The 19,543-nt window shown below is 34.2% G+C and overlaps 1 protein-coding gene across 4 annotated transcripts in view; it reads left to right on the top strand.

Annotated features, from left to right (window-relative positions):
• RALGAPA1 (Ral GTPase activating protein catalytic subunit alpha 1) overlaps positions 1–19,543 on the top strand; it is a 218,785-nt gene that overhangs the window by 25,693 nt on the left and 173,549 nt on the right. For all 4 annotated transcript variants that reach the window (XM_045568583.1, XM_045568592.1, XM_045568564.1 and 1 more), the window contains exons 2-6: positions 7,303–7,413; positions 8,029–8,078; positions 12,493–12,550; positions 16,767–16,810; positions 18,271–18,448. In XM_045568583.1, the coding sequence (XP_045424539.1) occupies positions 7,303–7,413; positions 8,029–8,078; positions 12,493–12,550; positions 16,767–16,810; positions 18,271–18,448 (441 nt within the window). The remainder of the gene's footprint in view (positions 1–7,302; positions 7,414–8,028; positions 8,079–12,492; positions 12,551–16,766; positions 16,811–18,270; positions 18,449–19,543) is intronic.

A 19,543-nucleotide genomic window follows, 5' to 3' on the forward strand; every position in this document is an offset into this window, starting at 1 on the left:
TAGTAGTTGCTTTAGTATTTATAGTTTACATCTTTAACATATCACAGTCTACCTTCATCTGTGGTTATACTATTTCTCATATATTAATAATATAAGAACCTTATAATACTGTATTATAAGGTTCTCCCCTTCTGACATGTATACTTTTACTTTCATGCTTTTTACTTCTACATACGTTGTAAACCCCAAAATAAATTATTATTTTTGTTTTAACAATCAATTATCTTTGCAAATTTTCAAATAATAAGGAAAAAACTTACACATCTATGCTGTTTGTTCTTTTTCAGTGCTCTTCTTTTGTTTAGATTTATATTTCTGTCTGATATCATTTCCTTCTGCCTAAAGGACTTTATTATTTCTGGTAGTATGTGGATCTACCAGATCATACTACCAGCTGATGAATTCTTTCAGCTTTTGTGTGTTTGAAAATGTCCTTTATTTTGCCTTTGTTTTTGAAAAATATTTTTACTGAATATAGGATTCTAGCTTGAAAGTTTTTTTCTTTTAGTACTTTAAAAATATTATTACCCTTTCTTTTGATTTGCATTGTTTCTGATGAGAAATATGATACCATCTTTATCTTAGGTACTCTGTAACATGGATTTTTTTCCCTGCCTCTGGCTGCTTTTAAGATTTTCTCATTGGTTTTGAGCAATTTGATTATAATGTTCCTTGGTGAATTTTTCTTTATATTTCTTGTTCTTGGAGTTTGTTGAGCTTTGTGCTTCTGTGGGTTTGTAATTTTCATCAAGTTTGAAAAATTTTGGCCATTATTTCTCCCAATGTTTTGCCCCTTCACCCCCTGAGGGTTTCGGTTTATTCTTATATTAGGCCACTTGAAATTGTCTCATAGTTCATTTATGTGCTTTTCAATATGGAGAATTCTTTTTTCCCTCTGTGTGGTTTTTTTTTTTTTTTTTTTTTTTTTATGTTTCATAAGGGGGATAGTTTCTGTTGGTATGTCCTTGAGTTCATTTATATCCTCCACATCATCAGTATGCTTTTAATTCTATCAGCGTACTTTTTGCCTCAGACACTGTAGTTTTTAATCTACAGAAGTTTCATTTTGGTTTTCCATTTTTTTTTATAGCTTCTATCTTCCTTAACTTTTTGGACATATAGGGGACAGTTATAATAACTATTTTAGTACCTTTTGATACTCATTCTAACTTCTGTGTCAGTTCTTATTTGAATTTGATTCATTGATTATTCTCTTCATTATAGGTTATGTTTCCCTGCTTTTCTGCATGTCCGGTAATCTTTAATTATGTACCAGACATTGTGAATTTTACCTTGTTGGGTGCTAGATGTTTTGTATATCTATAAATTTTCTTGACTTTGTTCTGGGATGTAGTTGTTAGAAACAGTTTGATGTTCTTTTTGCATCTTGCTCTTATGATACGTTAGGTTCCTCTGAAGTAGTGTTCAGTCTAGGGCTAATAACTTCTACTTCTAGGTAATACCTTCCTTAGTACTTTACCCAATGCTCCATGAATTGTGAGTTTTTCTAGTTTGCCTAGTGGGAATAGGCACTCTTTTTGGCCTGTGTGAATGCCGAGGACTGTTCCCTCTGTTCCTTTCTGGCATTCTGGGTGTTAGCTTTAATTATTGTTTCTTAATTTTATTTCATTTTGGACAGAGTATGGTATGTGCTATGTTATTCTTGAAACTTTGTCTAGTTTGTGTATCTGTTCATATTTTATAAATATCTCACTTTTCCATGAAAAGAGTATCCTCTGTTGGATTTAGAGTTTTATGTGTAAAGTACTATTTGTGTTCAAATCTTCTGTGTACTTACTAGTCTTACCTCTGATAAATCTCAGATTATTAAAGTCTTACCTCTGTTAGATAGGAGACAGATATGTTAAAATCTACCATGCTACTTAGCGTAATTTTTTCTTTTTAGAATTCTTTTGGTTTTTGCTTTTTATGTTTTGAAATTGTACATGCAAATTTGGAATTAAAGCTTTTTGGTAAACAGAGCCTTTTGTCAAAATATGTTAACCTTCTTTAATTGTAGTAATTCTTGCCTTATTGCTTACTTTGTTTCTTATTGATTAATCAACTCTGGTATTTTTCATTAGGGCCTAAATGATACATTTTTATTCATCCCTTTAATCATTTTGGGTTTTAAATTTGTGTTTTAGTCAATACTTTATAGCTTGATTTGTGTATGTGTTTTAAATCCAATATAATAGCCATCTTAATTGGAGAGTTAGTCCATTAACTTTTTTATAATTACTAGTATTTTTATATTTCTATCATTGTATACACTTTGTGCTTCTCTTTACTCATCTCTGTGAAATTGAGAAGCTTTTCTATATTCTTTTTCCCCTCTAATGGTTAGAAGTTATACGTTCTATTATTCTTTTAGTGGTTACTCATAAAATTTCAGTAGCATACTAATTGTAAAGTCTAGAATTCATCAGTACTCTTACCATCCTCTTAACAAAATAATATAGTAAAAAACTGTTTGCAACACTTCTGTTTTATCTTTAATATTATTGTCTATTATTTCACGTCCTCCTTGTTAATAATGCTTTGCATTAGTTTTTTTTTAACAGTGCTTATTTAGATTTACTCATATTTTTTCCACCTTCTTTGCTCATCTTTGCTCCTTGCTTCCTATTTTCCCGTGTGCATTTATTTCTTTTCTTTTAGAAATATCTTTTGTAGTTCTTTGTGAGAGTTTTTGGGTGGTAAACTTTTAAGTGTTAGAAAATGCCTTTTCTTCATGTTTGCTCTTGAACAATAGATTAGCTGAGTATAGAATTTTAGATTGACTGTTACTTCCCCTCAGTTTTTTCAAAATAAAATTGCATTGGGTTTTTTTTTTTTTTTCATCTGTTGTGCTGATGAGAAGCCTGTTGTTAGTTTTGGTACTCTTTTGTAGGTAACTGAGATTTTATCTTTTGTTGATTTTAATATTTTCACTCTGTTATGATGTGTCCGTGTGTGGATTTGTGTTCATCCTGCTTAGGACCCTATATACTTCTTCAGTCCAAAGATTTATATATTCTGCCAATTTTAGATAATTCTCAGACATTATTTCCTTGTATATTGCTTATATTTTCTCTTTGTTCCTGGAACTATTCAGGTAGTTTGATATTCTTTTTGTATTTTCCATCCTGTTATTTCTCTTTTACATTCTGAGTAATAGCTTTAGTTCTGTCTTTCACCTTACTATTTCTCAATTCCCTCCCTTGGTCCTTTCTTCCCTCCCTCCCCTTTCCCAACTTCTCCCTTCCTCATATGTATACCATCTTCTTTTTAGAGCCGGATTATACATTATTTATATTTTATTCAGCATATTTGTATAGTTTTTATAGCCCCCATACTTCTTCCTCTTCCCTTCCTCCCATCTTTTTCTCTTTCCCTTCTACTTTTTTCTGTCCCCTTTCTACTTATTTATGCTTGACTTTGTATTATATTTTATGCTGCATTTCTGTGTTTCTTTCTCTTTACCCATGCCCCTTCCCATCCTTGCTGCCTCATCCCCTCTTCTTCCATATTTCCCGTTCGACCCCATTGCTTCGTTTTCTGTATCCCACTTTCTCACCATCCTCCTTTCACCCTACAACCCCTCTTCCTCCATCCCACTGCTTCCTTCCTATTTTCCTTTCTTTTCTTGATTTCCTCTCCTCCTTTTTCTTTTTTTGAGCTTGGTATTAAACTACTTGTATTATTTATTTTTATCCAGCATTTCTTTGTGTTTGCTGTGAGAAGGTAGTTTATGTTATGACAGTCTACCATGTTGTTTGATCCATCCTCATTATTATTGATTATTTTAAGGCAATAAGGCAATAATTTGCTTCATTTGGTACTTTATTGTTAGAAACAGATAACTTGTGATACACCTCACAGATTAGTGTATTATGTTGGGAAATAGTACTAATAGTGGGTTTTTTTTTTTTTAATGGATGAGGAAGAAGAACAATGATAGTATAAAATTTGTTAAATTTTCAGCTTTCGAGCTTGGGTTATGTGATAACTTTTATAAGGAAATATTAAATATCTGAACTTTAAGGTTAGAAAACTGACTCTTAACTTTTGAAATTCTTTTTTTTTTTTTTTTTTTTTTTTTTTGAGACAGAGTCTTTCTCTGTTGCCCGGGCTAGAGTGCCATGGCATCAGCCTAGCTCACAGCAACCTCAAACTCTTGGGCTCAAGCAATCCTCCTGCCTCAGCCTCCCCAGTAGCTGGACTACAGGCATGCACCACCATGCCCGGCTTATTTTTTCTATATATTTTTAGTTGTCCAGCTAATTTCTTTCTATTTTTTTTTTAGTAGAGATGGGGTCTCGCTCTTACTCAGGCTGGTCTCAAACTCCTGAGCTCAAACGATCCTCCCGCCTCGGCCTCCCAGAGTGCTAGGATTATAGGCGTGAGCCACTGCGCCTAGCCTGAAATTTTTAATTACCTATGTTACAGTGCTTAAATGTCTCAAAAATATGTAGTAGATAGTAAATGTATTATGATCAGGTTTTTAAAGCTTATCATAAAAAGAGCCTAAAGAGACATTTGAGAAACTTTGTTTTTGGATCCTAAATGAAGTCTAGAATTACTTTGCTACTTAAATTTAGTATTCCCAAAGGTCTGCAAAGCATTCCAAGGCTAAGTTGGGTTTTTGATTTTTTTTTTTTTTTTTTGAGACAGAGTCTTTCTTTGTTGCCCTGGCTAGAGTACAGTGGTGTCATCATAGCTCACTGCAAACTCAAACTCTTGGGCTCAAGCCATCCTCTTGCCTCAGCCTCCCAAGTAGCTGGGACTGCAGGCACGCCCCATGATGCCCAACTGGTTTTTCTATTTTTAATAGAGACAGTGTCTCACTCTTGCTCAGGCTGGTTTTGAGCTCCTGGACTCAAGCAGTCCTCCCACCTCAGCCTCCCAGAGTGCTAGGATGACAGGTGTTAGCCACTGTGCCCAGCCTGAGTCGGTTTTTTAAAATCTCAGAGACCTCAGTCTGAATTTATGGTAAAATACTTACTTGGTTTCTTTAAGAACATACTAGTTTACAAACACTTCAAGTCAAACAGAACTATTTCCAAAAATAGGGAAAAATTATGAAGCCTTAAACATTTTTTTAAAAAGCATTGACCATCAGCTCAGCACTATGCAAAGCATTTCCCCTAGATTAAAATTTTGAAAGGTTGTGAAAGAAGTTAAGGCATGCTTGCTGCTCCTAAAGAGCATCCAGTATCTGTAGAATAATACTAGCTCATATGACACAGTTAGGACTCACTGAGTAAAGTAATGGAGACCTTCATAGAAAGAGAGACAGAATGGGTTAAGGGGGACCTTTTTGGAAACGGTGGGACTTGGTATTGAGGTTTAAACTTGGTTGAATTTTTTCCATAATCTCTTTATTTGTGGATTTCCTTCCTTTTCCCTTTTCCTTTCTTCTGGTGTTATTGTTTTGACAAGAGAGTTGTTTTCATGTAAGTGAAATCCTGTTATTATATATTATTTATCTTTTCTGTGTTTCTTCCTCCACTATGTAAATTTGTGAATTGGGGATTTATTGGCAACTTATAAAAAGTATTTTATGAAAGAGATTCTATTTGCTAAAGAGTTCATTACAAATAGATATAGAGTAAAATATAGCCTAATTTTGATCTAACATTTTCAGCATTTTTTATTAGCATTAGCAAATATGTAGTTCCCAGACTTTGTTAGCTAGCATGCCATGTGGGAAGGAAATTAAGAGAGAATATTTTGGCTCCTACTGTGTTGCAAATCTTGAGTTGATTCATGTTTGCTTTTATTTTGTTTTGAGTTTTTGTTTTGCCATGTTGTTGTTCTCATTTTCTCCTTTCTCCTGGGACATTGTGTTTGAAACATTAATTTCAGGAAATTTAGAGGTAATTACAGCAGCCTGTTTCATTCTAATGTATAGTTCTTTAAACTACTCTGTGGGAAAAACATAACACTTTTTCTGTTTATCTCAGTTGTATGTGTTTTTATTTTTATATTCTACAGAATATATTTAATTAGATTTGATGACTATTATTACTATAGGCAGATAATAGATAATTATCTAGTGTTCTTTTCTTACAGATTTATTACATTGAAGGCTGAATGGCATAGAAGTTAAGAGCATGTACACCAGATCTAGGGTGCCTGGTGTTTAAATCCTGACTCTGCTTCTTACTAGCTAAGTTACTTAGACTCTCTGTGCCTAAGTTCCTTCATCTAAAATAGGGATAATAATGGTACTTACTTCATAGTGTTGCTGTGAGGATTATAGAAATTAATTTCTGTAAAGTACTTGGAAGAGTGAAGTGTCTAGTATATAGGAAGCATTTTATATGTGTTAGCCATTATAATTTTTTCCAGTTTTGTGGAAAGTCACACAAGTAGTAAGTAAGTGTTAGGTGTAGAATCTGGAATCTGGAGTGGCATATGGATGTTTTAATTCCAATCAAGATTAAAGCAGTGCTATTAGTCCTGTAGATAGGTTATGCAGTCTTTTCCCAGGTAAAAATTTCCAAGCTATGAAGTGAATATAAAAAGTAAAAATAATTTATTTTATTAATAATAAAACACATCTGAGTACATATTGCTTGCTCAGCACTGTTCTAGGTTTCGGGAATCCTGAGGTAGACACAGCTTCTATTCTAAAGAAGGTAGACTAGTCCTGGAAGAAAGGCAAGAAGACACTTGAAACATTGGTATTTCCATAAGAGAGAAATGTGAAGTGTCCAGGGGAATAGAGGGGAGAGGCATCTATCCATTTCCTTTTGGGAGGGCAGAGCAAAAGAGGAGCAGTCTTGGAAAATTCCAGAGATTAAATGTCACTAAAATATTATTGTGAATATTCATAAGATGAGGTAATACACAAGAGTTTAAAGTGCTGTCTCTATGTTGTTACTATTTTACTTTAAATTCCTGGGTTCAAGCGATTCTCCTGCCTCAGCCTCCCAAATCCCTGGGACTATGGGCACACACCACCATGCCTGGCTAAATTTTCTATTTTTTGTATAGATGGGATCTCGCTTTTGTTCAGGCTGGTCTTGAAACTCTGACCTCAGGCAATCCTGCTTAGGTCTCTCAAAATGCTAGGATTACAGGTGTGAGGCACTGCACCTGTCTCAGTTTTTAAAATTTAAACTAAAATCTGTAAAGACTGAAGTTTTGAGAACAAGGATACAGATGTAAAAATACATATTTGAAAGATTTTAACAGGATAGAATTTTAGGAGCAGTTCTTTGGCTTTGAATGAAACTTGACACTGTGAATATTTGCTAAATATGATTTAACATATATGTAAATAGTAATCACTAAAAACTTTTTATTTTTCAGAGAATGCAGAATCTATCGATCTTAAACAGTTTTTTGACCAACATTTTTCACATATATACTATGTGTTCTTTGAAAATTTTGTGACTATTGAAGCTAGTCTTAAACAGAAAGGTAAGATGTTAATATCTATCCCGGCTTAGGTTAATATTTCCAATAATTGTCATAAATATTACATTAAAAAGAGGCTCTTAGACATTAGAATTTTTGGTATCTTTCATTTCTGTTTGTCAGATAGCTTTTTGATACTCCTCTGAGTATCAAAGGAGTATCAAAGGTCTAATGACATGTATTTGAAAGACAACTAATGACTTAGTATTACTATCCTTATTAGTAATACTTTGTGAAGGCTTTGAAGATTTGCTTTTTCCCTGATCAGGTTTATCTGTTTCCTCATCCTTCTTTGTTCTTCCCTAGGGGCATTTGTCCAATTTTAGCAGTTATTTTCATGTTTCCATTTTCAGAGCTCATTTAAAAATGGTTCTTTACAATATGTCGTGATTTGATTTTAGACATAAATATGTAGAACCTAAATTTAATTACAGTACTCATAACAGAGATGCTGTAATATTGTCTACACAATGAATCGAATCTGCATTAAACATTTTACTAAAGAATCACTGAAAAAAAAACTTCAGTGCTTGAAATATATTTTAAGCTCATTAAATGATTGTTAACAACGAGGACAAAATGATATGTTTAAAATATTTTCCTGTAAAAATGTTTTAGGTCACAAGTCTCAAAGGGAGGAATTGGATGCTATACTTTTTATTTTTGAGGTAAGTTCCCTCTGAATCTTTTTTCTTTCTTTCAAAAATTATTGAAATTACAAAACATACAATGAAACACTGTGAATCTACAAGCCTTTCTGAAAACTAAGTCTAACTTTTTAGCCTAAAAATATGCCACACTGAATTCTGCATTTTTTAAAGTACAATGTATTGTTTTTAGGTACAGATAGAATTATGTTTTTATGCATTTGACAACACAGAATTAGCATGACAGTCAATGTGTTTGCAAACAAAGAAAATTTTAATTTGGGAGATTTACACAAATGGAGAATTTCTTTGTTTTTGTTTTGACTCCAAAACATTCTTATCTGAGAGGGCATATTCATATATAACTGTTATATGCCTAGGGGATTTATCATTTTTGGCTTAACTGCTTTTTATTGCAAACTTATATAAAGTAGTCTTAAATGTTTTAAAAAATATTTTACATTAGTTTGGATTGGCTGGGATAAGTCTTTATAAATAAAAGTTGGAAGAAACATAACTAAAAGGTGGGTGAGCAAAATTTGATGCTCTATTAAAATTTGGTTGGTTTTTTTCCCCATCTTTTTATACTTTTTAAAAATTTCAGAATATTACGGGGGTACAGACACTTTGGTTACGTATATTGCCTTTGCACCACCTGAGTCAGACCTACAAGTGTGCCCAACCCCCAGACATTTGCTCACCAAACCCATTAGGTGTGAATTTACCCATTCTCTCCTCCCTCATCACCTGCCTGACACCCTATGATAAAATTTGTTTTTTATTTTTAGCGTTCTCATAAAAATTAAGACCCTTTCACACTCCCTGCCTTTAAAATTAACTACTTGTTCTTTATTCTGTCTTTCAGAGTAAACAATCATAGGAGTATTCTGATCTTTCCTGAGAATTTAGAGACCCGTAGAAAGCCAAGAGTAGAATTTGTGACTTGAAAGACATAGGAAAGAATTTGGAATCAGTTTCTAAAGATTGAGCTATTCTGTCAGGCATTAATTAAAGATAATTCACTGTTTTATGTTTTGAGTACTTTGATATAGTTTAGAAGTATGTGAACAACCTGATTGATACCTCCCTTAGCTGTTGATTTAGTCATAGGTAAAAAAAGAAATTTTCTTTTTGTGGAGACAGGGTCTTGCTCTGTTGTCCAGGTTAAGGTACAGTGGTGTCATCATACCTCCGTGCAACCTCAAACTCCTGACCTCGAGCACTCCTCCCAGTTCAGCCTCCCAGAGTGCTAGGATTACAGGCATGAGCCATTGCAGCAAGCCAGAAATTTGTTTTTTCTTTTTTTTCTTTGCGTTCCAGACAGCAGTAACTGATGTTGTTATCTATTCTGCATTTAATTTTCCGTAGTCCTGACCCCTGTGGAATTTGCTTGTATATACCTCCCCAAGTGTTTGCATGAACTGTTTACAAGGGAAATATTGAAACATAGATGTTTTGAGAAAGAATAAAAATATCCACAGTAAGGTAATGATTCCTGGAAAGTATTCTTTCAAATGTTCATGCTTGCCTTATGTTCAGGAAACTAAGATGATTGATTAGTTAATAGAAGCCCTTTCAGGATATTCCTTCTATTAAAAAATAATATCTATTTTCCTATATGTAACATATACTGATCATTTTTTTTTTTTTTTTTTTTTTGAGACAGAGTCTCACTTTGTTGCCCAGGCTAGAGTGAGTGCCGTGGCGTCAGCCTAGCTCACAGCAACCTCAAACTCCTAGGCTTAAGCGATCCTACTGCCTCAGCCTCCTGGGTAGCTGGGACTACAGGCATGCACCACCATGCCCGGCTAATTTTTTTCTCTATATACTTTTTAGTTGGCCAGATAATTTTTATTTCTATTTTTAGTAGAGACGGGGTCTCACTCAGGCTGGTCTTGAACTCCTGACCTCAAGCGATCCACCCACCTCGGCCTCCCAGAGGTCTAGGATTACAGGCGTGAGCCACTGCACCCGGCCTATACTGATCATTCTTTACTCTTTAAATAGAAATATGTTTGTCTTTAATGGATCACTAAGTTTTATTAGAAAAAAGATGTTAGATACAGGGTTTTCATCTTTTGAAAAAACTACTTAACCTTTGTGCTGATGTTTTTCTATTTATAAAGGGATAATATATGACCTCTCCCTTCAGAAAACAATGATGAAAAAAATAAATAATAAATAAAGTGATTTCCTCTTTCTGGAATAAAAAGCATTGTTATATAATGTTAATAATATGGAACAGGATTTATCTTCCCTTTTTTCTGTGTATTTAAGGGCACATATAATTTCTTTCATCTTTTACTAACCACATAAAAAAGATATAAGGGCTAAATCTAAAGTTTAATTTAGTGGTCATAATTTAGGAATGCCCATAATTTAGGAAAAGACAAACCTTGTCTTTTCAACTTTTCTATAATTTTATCTCTTTCCGTATCAAAATGAATATAATTATATGATTGTTGACTAATTGTGGGAGACATATGGGGAGGACAAAGTTAAAAAAGTTTGTATTTCTCATGTGGAACCTGCATTTGTCTTTGTAGAACTTTATAATTTCTTCATCATTCTATTACATGGGGTGTACTAGAGAAAATCATACCCAAGGGAAGATAAAGAAGTACAAAACATGCGTATCATCCTTTGATCAGAATAATATTAAGGCAGAGATTTTGCAAATAGGCATATCGAGGTTGCAATCTCTGTTCTTACACTTCATAGCTTTCTAACCTAAGCACACTATTTACCCCATTTTTTGGTATAATTGTAAGGATTAATGAGATACCATTATATATATGTATGTATTATATATATGCATAAGTGTCTCATTTAGACAGTGTCTAGTATCAGCCCTTATGAGCATTCAAGTAATGGTGTTGCTAAATAATAATAAGAGCAGTAGTAACAACAAATACACACAAATGTCATCCACCAAGTAGATGAGTATTGAGAGCATAGTTCATCAGTAAGGTAGTAGTTGATTTACATAATCCACACAGATGCAATAGAAAAGGAAATAAAAGGCAGTTTCGAATATATTATGTAATAAGTGTTTATTCCCAATTAATGGAAATCTGTAGATGTTAGCTTAATTATAGGTCTCCTAAATTTTTAAATTTTGTTTCATATCTGTATCCTTCATAGCATCTAAGTACCTCTGGATTCACATGAATTAACTCAGTATAAATAATTGATATGATTTTCATATCAATCAAAATATTTTCCCTAGGTTTATCAAAATAGAAAGAACCACTGGAAGAAAGGGCAAATGGTACAAATGTCAATATGTGAAAGAATTTAAACTCATCATCGATATCCACAATACAGAATGTCTGTGAATTGCCAGGCATGGTGGCTTGCACCTGTAGTCCCATCTGCTCGGGAGGCTGAGGCAGGAGGATTGCTTGAGCCCAGGAATTCCAGGCTACAGTGTGCTATGATCATGCCTGTGAATAGCCACTGCACTCCAACCTGGGCAACATAGAGAGACCCTGTCTCTAAAGAGAGAGAGACAGGCCGGGCACGGTGGCTCATGCCTGTAATCCTAGCACTCTGGGAGGCCGAGGTGGGTGGATCGCTCGAGGTCAGGAGTTCGAGACCAGCCTGAGCAAGAGCAAGACCCTGTCTCTACTAAAAATAGAAAGAAATTATCTGGCCAACTAAAAATACATATAGAAAAAATCAGCTGGGCTTGGTGGCGCATGCCTGTAGTCCCAGCTACTCAGGAGGCTGAGGCAGTAGGATCGCTTAAGCCCAGGAGATTGAGGTTGCTGTGAGCAAAGCTGACGCCACGGAACTCACTCTAGCCTGGGAAACAGAGCAAGACTCTGTCTCAAAAAAAAAAAAAAAAAAAAGAGAATAGAAAGAAATGATTTGGACAGCTAAAAAAAATATATATATATAGAAAAAATTAGCCAGGCATGGTGGCGCATGCCTGTAGCCCCAGCTACTTGGGAGGCTGAGGCAGGAGGATCGCTTAAGCCCAGGAATTTGAGGTTGCTGTGAGCTAGGCAGACGCCACGGCGCTCTAGCCCAGGCAACAGAGTGAGACTCTGTCTCAAAAAAAAAGAGACAAAAGAAATTCTAGGAATAGTAAATAAACATTCAGAAATATATTAGAATTAGTATTTAATCATTAGGTAGAAATATGCTTATACTTTCTATATTATTGTAAAAGATAAATTTTGTTATTTTCCTGTTCCAAGTCTTTGTTAGTATTACTTGTTGTCTTTTGGGGTTTTTAAATATTGATCAACATGCCAGTGTTGAAATAATGTCAGTACTATCATAAAAGCTCAAAGACTATTTTATAATTACAACACTATCTTTTACATAACGCTTAAGGACTTGGTAAGCCGTTTAATTTTTCACATTTCACAGGATGTGAGCTCATTACTTGATTTTCAATCTTTTCTTTGTTTATATTGATTTTTAGAAAATTTTACAACTTCTTCCAGAAAGAATTCATCAGCGATGGCAGTTTCATAGTATTGGTAAGTAATTTAAATATATTTCATGTTTGAAACAAAGGATAATATATGAAACTGTTGTTTAATTGTTTGGTTGTTCTTTGAAGTGAGTTCATAGTATATGCGTTAGTGAAAACTAAAGAACACAGGGACAGATGACTGGAAAAGTAAGAGAAAATATAGATGAAGGATTTCTAGTCAAAATTGCATAGTAAGTTTTTTCATCTCTGAATACATTAGCAGTGATGATGAAACTATAAAATAACAAAAAAATAATAAAGCAAGCTCAGTATCAAGGTAAGTATCTGTGTGAATCAGAAATGGAAGAGAATACAAAGTGCCAAGTAGAATGGGAAACTATGGGCCCCAGATTTGGAATCAAGCAGTGTGAACTGGCAGTTTGCTCCATGTACAGAAAAGGCAAGGGATGGGGCTAGAGTTAAGCTTACTGCATCAAGGGCCAAAATAGGGCTTCCAGGCTCATAAAATGAAGCCGAAGAAAACAAAACAATAAATAAAACCTTGCTGTGGTTTACTGTCAGAGACCAAGTAGGCAGGAGGTCACAGATCTGTTATCAGAAAGTAAGCCAAAATGCTTGCTGGCTTGGAATCTGGTTCTTCAACAATCACAGTATTACTCACAAGGCTCTTAGTCTCTCATTATAAAGCTTATTTTTTCCCCCTCAGATTAAATAAGAGTCTGCAGGGAGGCAGTTGTTGGCTTTGGTTCAGTGTTTCAATGATGATAGGGTTAATTGGTAGCTATTCTCAAGTATGTGCCTTCTCTCCTGGGGAATATACAGCCACCAGGTCTACATTGTTCAATGTTATATACACCTTACATTCATTTGTAAAATTGTATTTGTTTTTCTCAAAAAGAGTAATAAATTTATTTAGGCTCTACATTGCTTAGTCAGTTCTAGCAAATAAAATCTTCTCTGAGGCTTTGAAACTATAGACTATTCCAGTTAGCAGTTCCAGTAACAGAAGGAATTATGGACAGGTAGGAGAGACATTGATGTAACAGCTAAAGAAGACAAAATCCTAAATAGCAAAGCCTTTTAAATGTTTTGGGTGAGTTTGAGACTAAAAATGATGTATCCTTACACGTAAACAGCTCTTAAAACGCAACATGGCCAGAAGACAAGTCAATTTTTAAAATAGGCAAAAAAATTTGAATAGACATTATATCAGAGAAGACATATGAATTGGTAATAAGCACATGATAATGGTGTTCAAAAGAATAGTGAAATCCTATTTTGTATTTCATGGTCATAAAAATGTCCTTGAAGGTTGTCTATGAAGAAACTTTTTTTTGAGACATCTGAACTTCAAAGATTTATTCTATCTCCTGAGGAATATAGCCGTTAACCTCCAAAGGACCTTTACACTGCCTACTTGTTATGATTAACCATATTCTAAAAAATACCTGTTACTTGAGAAAATACATAAATGCATAAGTGGTCATTTTCCATTTGTCACTCAGAAGAATCCTAGAACTCTTTCATATTGTGTATAAAAGAAAATAATGACTCTAGTTAATTTTTTTTAAAATAGCTTTATTGAGGTATAATTTACATAGATAAAATTTATCCATTTAAGTAAACTATGATTTTTAGTACAAGTTGAGTATCCCATATCTTAAACACATGGTACCAGAACTATTTCAGATTTTGAATTTTTTCAGATTTTGGAATATTGGCATAATACCTAATGAGATATCTTAGGGATGGGACCCAAGTGTAAACACAATTCATTTATGTTTCATATACACCTTACACACATAGCCTAAAGGTACTTTTATACAACATTTTTAATAATCTTGTGCATGAAACAAAGTTTGTATACATTGAACCATCGAAAAAATGTCACTATCTCAGCCACCCATATGGACAGTCTGTGGTTGTTTGGCATTACAAAACAGCATCACTTGCATCACATACAAAACAATGAGTAATGCATGTAGGTCTTGGCCTCATGTGGGGCATTGTGGAGAACCTGCTGTTAGTATGTCTGGCTTGCATATGAGCCATTTTCTTACCTTTTGTGGGCATGCTTGTGCAGGGGAATCTGGGCGTGCACAGAAAATGTGTATTGCAATTGAAGGGGGCTGGGAGGGTGTTTTTTCCCATGGGGGTGCTGAATAAATTGTGTTGTGTGCCTGCATTTTGACTGTGACACATTACGTAAGGTCAGGTGTGGAATTTTCTACTTACGGTGACATATTGGCTCAAAAAGTTTTGGGTTTTAGATTTTCACATTGGGGGTGCTCCACCTATAAATATATAAAAGTCACTACAATCTGGTTTTAGAACGGTCTCATCACTTGTCCAAAATATTCCTGATGGATTTCAGGACCTAGATGTGAAAATCAACACTTTAAAACTTTTTGAAGAGAATATTTGGTTCATCTTTATAACTTAAATGTAGGGGACGATTTCTTTAGACAGAGAAAGTACACATAAGAAAGGAAAACATTGGCAAATTGAGTACATTAAAATTTAAAACTTGTGTACATCAGAAAATACTACTCCACCCTCTTCAACAAAAACATGACTGAGTTTGGGAGAATATATTTCCAATTCATAGAACTGACATAGAATTAGTAGCCAGTACACAGAAAGAACTCCTCATATTTTAAAAAAAAGAAAACCCAATTGAAAAATGTACAAAGGACATGACATGCAAATTGTAAACACTTGAATTGGGCATGAAAAGATGTTCAGTGTCACTAGAAAACACCAAATGAAAACATTAAGATATTTAACACTCATCAGATTATCAAATATCAGAGCATCTGTCAGTATTTCATGCTGCTAACAATGTAGTACCAGAGCACTCCGGCACACTATGCTAATATTACTATTAATTATCACAACTACTTTGGAGAGAATTTTCCAAAACTTGGTAAAGTTGAAAATGAGTAATTTTATTCCTATTTATATACCTTAGGGAAATTCACATGTGTACAGAGAGTCATGAAAAACAACTTTTTTTTTTAGACATAGGGTCTCTCTCTGTAATCCAGGCTGGAGTACAGTGGCACAATCATAGCTCATTACAACCTTCAACTCCTGGGCACAAGTGATTGTCCTGCCTCAGCCTCCTGAGTAGCTGATGCTACAGGCACAAGCCACCATGCACAGCTAATTTTTTTATTTTTTGTAGAGATGGGATCTCGCTGTGTTGCACAGGCTGGTCTTGAACTCCTGGCCTCAAGCGATCCTCCTGCCTCAGCCTCTCAGTGTGCTGGGATTACAGGTGTGAGTCACCACACCTGGCCATAAACAAGAACATTTATAATGGTATTCTTGGTAATAGCAAGAATTTGAAAACAAACCAAATGTCCTAATATAAAGAGGATAAATAAATTGTGGTACATTCATACTACGGAATAGTATACAGCAGTTAAAATGAATTAACTAGAGCTACATAAATCAGTATAGATAAATTTCTGAAACTAAAGTTGGATGTGAAAACTTATAAATGAATTGTTCTGTATGATAATGTTTATATTTATGGATTTATAAAATGAGTAGTAATAATATAAAACTATTTTTAGAAATGATTAATACCAAAATCTGGATACTGGTTTACTCTGGGGAAGAAAGGAATAATATAATTTGGGCTTCAGTGATACCTGTATGGTTAAGTAAAACATTAGAAATAATGTAAATAAATGAAATTTAAAGTTTGTAACAAACATGGAACTATGTGTAGATTTCTTCAAACCAAATTTTCGGTGTCTAGATATTTGTATTTTCATTATTGTTGGTTTGAAATATTTCATAATTTAAAAGAGAACAAAGTAATATTAAAGACTTGTTGAAATTTTAAAAAGAAAATTGGTATAATGGAAATATTTTTTAGGAAATAGAGTTATGGATGTTCATGTGGTTTACTGAATGAAATTTTCCTCAGTGGATTTCTTAGTGATAAAGTTTTTAATTATATTCATAGTCTAAATAAGAGATATATAATAAGTTGTGTATTAAACTTCAGGCCTATGTTTTGTCAGCAAATCATGTTTAATTACAATGAACCATGTGTTGAAAAGGTGATATATATATTTTTTATATATATACCCCTGTGGTCTCAAGTATGGCCAGAAGGATATCAGAGTCACCAGGAATAATTTGGAGGTTGCCAGGGACTTGCTTAAAAGTGTTTTCAGTGTTTTCAGCTCTGACATTTAGAAATAGATAAGATGTGAATATTTAAAGTCATGTTTTCTTTTCAGGATTGATTTTAAAGAAACTACTCCACACAGGAAACTCTTTAAAGGTATAATATAATTATATTTATTTTCTGTGACTTAAAAAACTGAGTAAAACATGCATGCCACCTGTCCTGCTTTTCCTACCTTAACTTTTCCTAAAGATTGTTGAAGTGTCTTTAGTTTACTTAGTTGAAGTGAATTCACTTAACATATAGCAATAATTTCTTTGAAAATACATATACTAGGTTGACTAGGCCATTGAAAAACTGTTGGATTTTGCTATTGCATTGACTCATTCACCAGAAAACTTTCCTCTTTGTGTTCCCCAGAAGAAAAACATTAGTCATTCAACAAATTATTTTTCATTTTACCATAGCCATTCTTAGACATAGAGGAAAGTAGTGCATATATATAAAAATATTGTTTTTTTCTTTTTCGTTATCTGATTGTGCTGTGGTAAGAGAAGCTGCCCACTCTAAAAACATCCTGCTGTAAGTTAGGTAAAATCACATATTATAGGTACTTTTGGCATCGAGGCCTTCCTATATTTTTTTTCCTGTTAATCTGGCTAAAAACTGTGAAAGTGGCAGCAGTTAAATAGCTTTGACAGCAACTATTATCAAAGCTCTAGTGTAATTTTCATTTTGAAGCTTAGAAACAAATAAAAAGCAAATGAGATCATTTCAGAGAGCTTTAAAATTCTTAAGTAAATATTTTGAGGCCGGGGAGTGGTGTCTCATGCCTGTAATCCTAGTACTCTGGGAGGCTGAGGGGGGAAGATTGCTTGAGCTCAACAATCCTGACCAAGAGCAAGACCCCATCTCTACTAAAAACAGAAAAATTAGCTGGGCATCGTGGAGTGGGCCTATAGTCCCAGCTAGTTGGGAGGCTGAGGCAAGAGGATTTGCCTGAGCCCAGGAGTTTGAGGTTGTAGTGAGCTATGATGACACCATTTCACTCTACCCTGGCGACAGAGACTCTGTCTCAAAAATAAATAATAATAACTTTTAATAATTTTCACTTCATTTTAATATTTTCAGAACTTTTTAGGGACAGGAACATTGAGTTAGTGGTGTGCCAGGATCCCCATAACCATTCTTTCTTTTACCAAACTTGTCACTACCACGTATAGTCATTGTCCTCTCTCTTTTTGCTTCTTGGATTAGATTGGTGATATGGAGGGAGGGAGGTAGACAAGAAAATGGTTTTCTGATTTTTCACAAATAATTCCCATTTATAATTTATAATTTCCATAGACTAAAAATTACCTGATGTCTTTAAGTAGAAACAAAGTTCATTCTTTTAAAAAATCCATGAATTCATATTTCTAAATAATGAGAGTTCAATACATGCCATGGGTATAATAATATCTATTTTTCTCCTCCTTCCCCTTCTCTCCCCCCTCCTCCTTTTCCTCCCTTTCTCTTGAAAGTGTCGTTCTGTAATCATTGGAGAACTTTGTTTTTAAAAGGAAGAAAATTTCCATTATGAATATAAATACTATCTGTTTTTCATTTTATTTTAGATTAGGCGGGAAGGTGTTCGTCTTTTTTTATTATGGTTGCAAGCTCTTCAGAATAACTGTAGCAAAGAACAACTCTGGATGTTTTCATGCTTAATCCCTGGATTTTCAGCGCCACAATCTGAGCATGGACCTCGGACTCTAGATAATCTCATTAATCCACCACTCAACCTTCAAGAAAGTAAGATTCATGGGATTTTATCAATCAGTATTTTTAAGTTTTCTGTGTAGTCTGTTAATGTGTTTTTAAAAATATCGGTACATTTATTAACTGGGTTATCCAAGGCAATGTTTTCAAATGTAGGTTTTATTATTATTCAGGTAAGGTAGGGCCAACAGATAAAGAGAGCTGTTGAAAAGATAAGTCTGTTACTCACAGTTCCCAAGAGGAAGGGGCTATGTGGGCAAGCACCAGACTTGATTAGAGGCAGAGGGAATAGGGAGAAACATAGGCAAGAGCGTTTATTATGTTTGTGTAGAAAGAAACAGGCAAGCCAGAGTAAGTAAGTTTAGGATTAGCTGGTTTTGAATAATTTCACTAGGCTCTGGGGCATAAAAGTTGTCCCTAGTTGTCTAGTACCTGGCTCTGGGGTAATTAGGACAGAGGAGTAGTGGCCCTGAGTGTTAGTGTAGGGGAGTTGGTAGGGGTTGGGCTCTGGATTGATTGATTTGATTATGAAAGGCATGTTCACAGGCTAGTCATTTACTATCTTTAGGAATTGGCTAGCCCTGGGAGGGACATTCTCTCCAGAGCCAGCAAGGCCCCAGATGTCTAAGCATGGGGATGGTTAATACAGATCACTTAATTTGTCTTTAATTTCTATTGCTCATGTATCACCTTGTATCCTGGAGTTAATATAAATATAGATTGAAGTACAAATGTGTTTTATTTTGTGCAAAAGATGACTGTAAAGATGTTACATGTAAGTTGAATTTTCATAAAACACCAATAGTATTATTAAATTTCAATTATAATTTCAGAAATGTTAAATTTCTGCTTTCATTAGTTAGTGAATCTTTGTGCTTTTTACTCTAAATTTTTCTAATATTGTAATTTTTTTTTTTACTTCTTCAATTCTCTTCTTCCCGTATTAGTACTGCTATTTAAATGACTTAAAGTGATTTTGCAGCCAGGTGGGGTGGCTTACATCTATAGTAATCTTAGCACTCTGGGAGGATCACTTGAGTGAAAAGTGTTCAAGCAGTTTTCATTATATACATGTTTTGCAGTTAAAATTTATTTGGTCATATTATTGTATTATTAAATTTGTTTTGT

The sequence above is a fragment of the Lemur catta genome, chromosome 1 (genome assembly GCF_020740605.2).
Source record: "Lemur catta isolate mLemCat1 chromosome 1, mLemCat1.pri, whole genome shotgun sequence".
Taxonomy (NCBI): Eukaryota; Metazoa; Chordata; class Mammalia; order Primates; family Lemuridae; genus Lemur; species Lemur catta.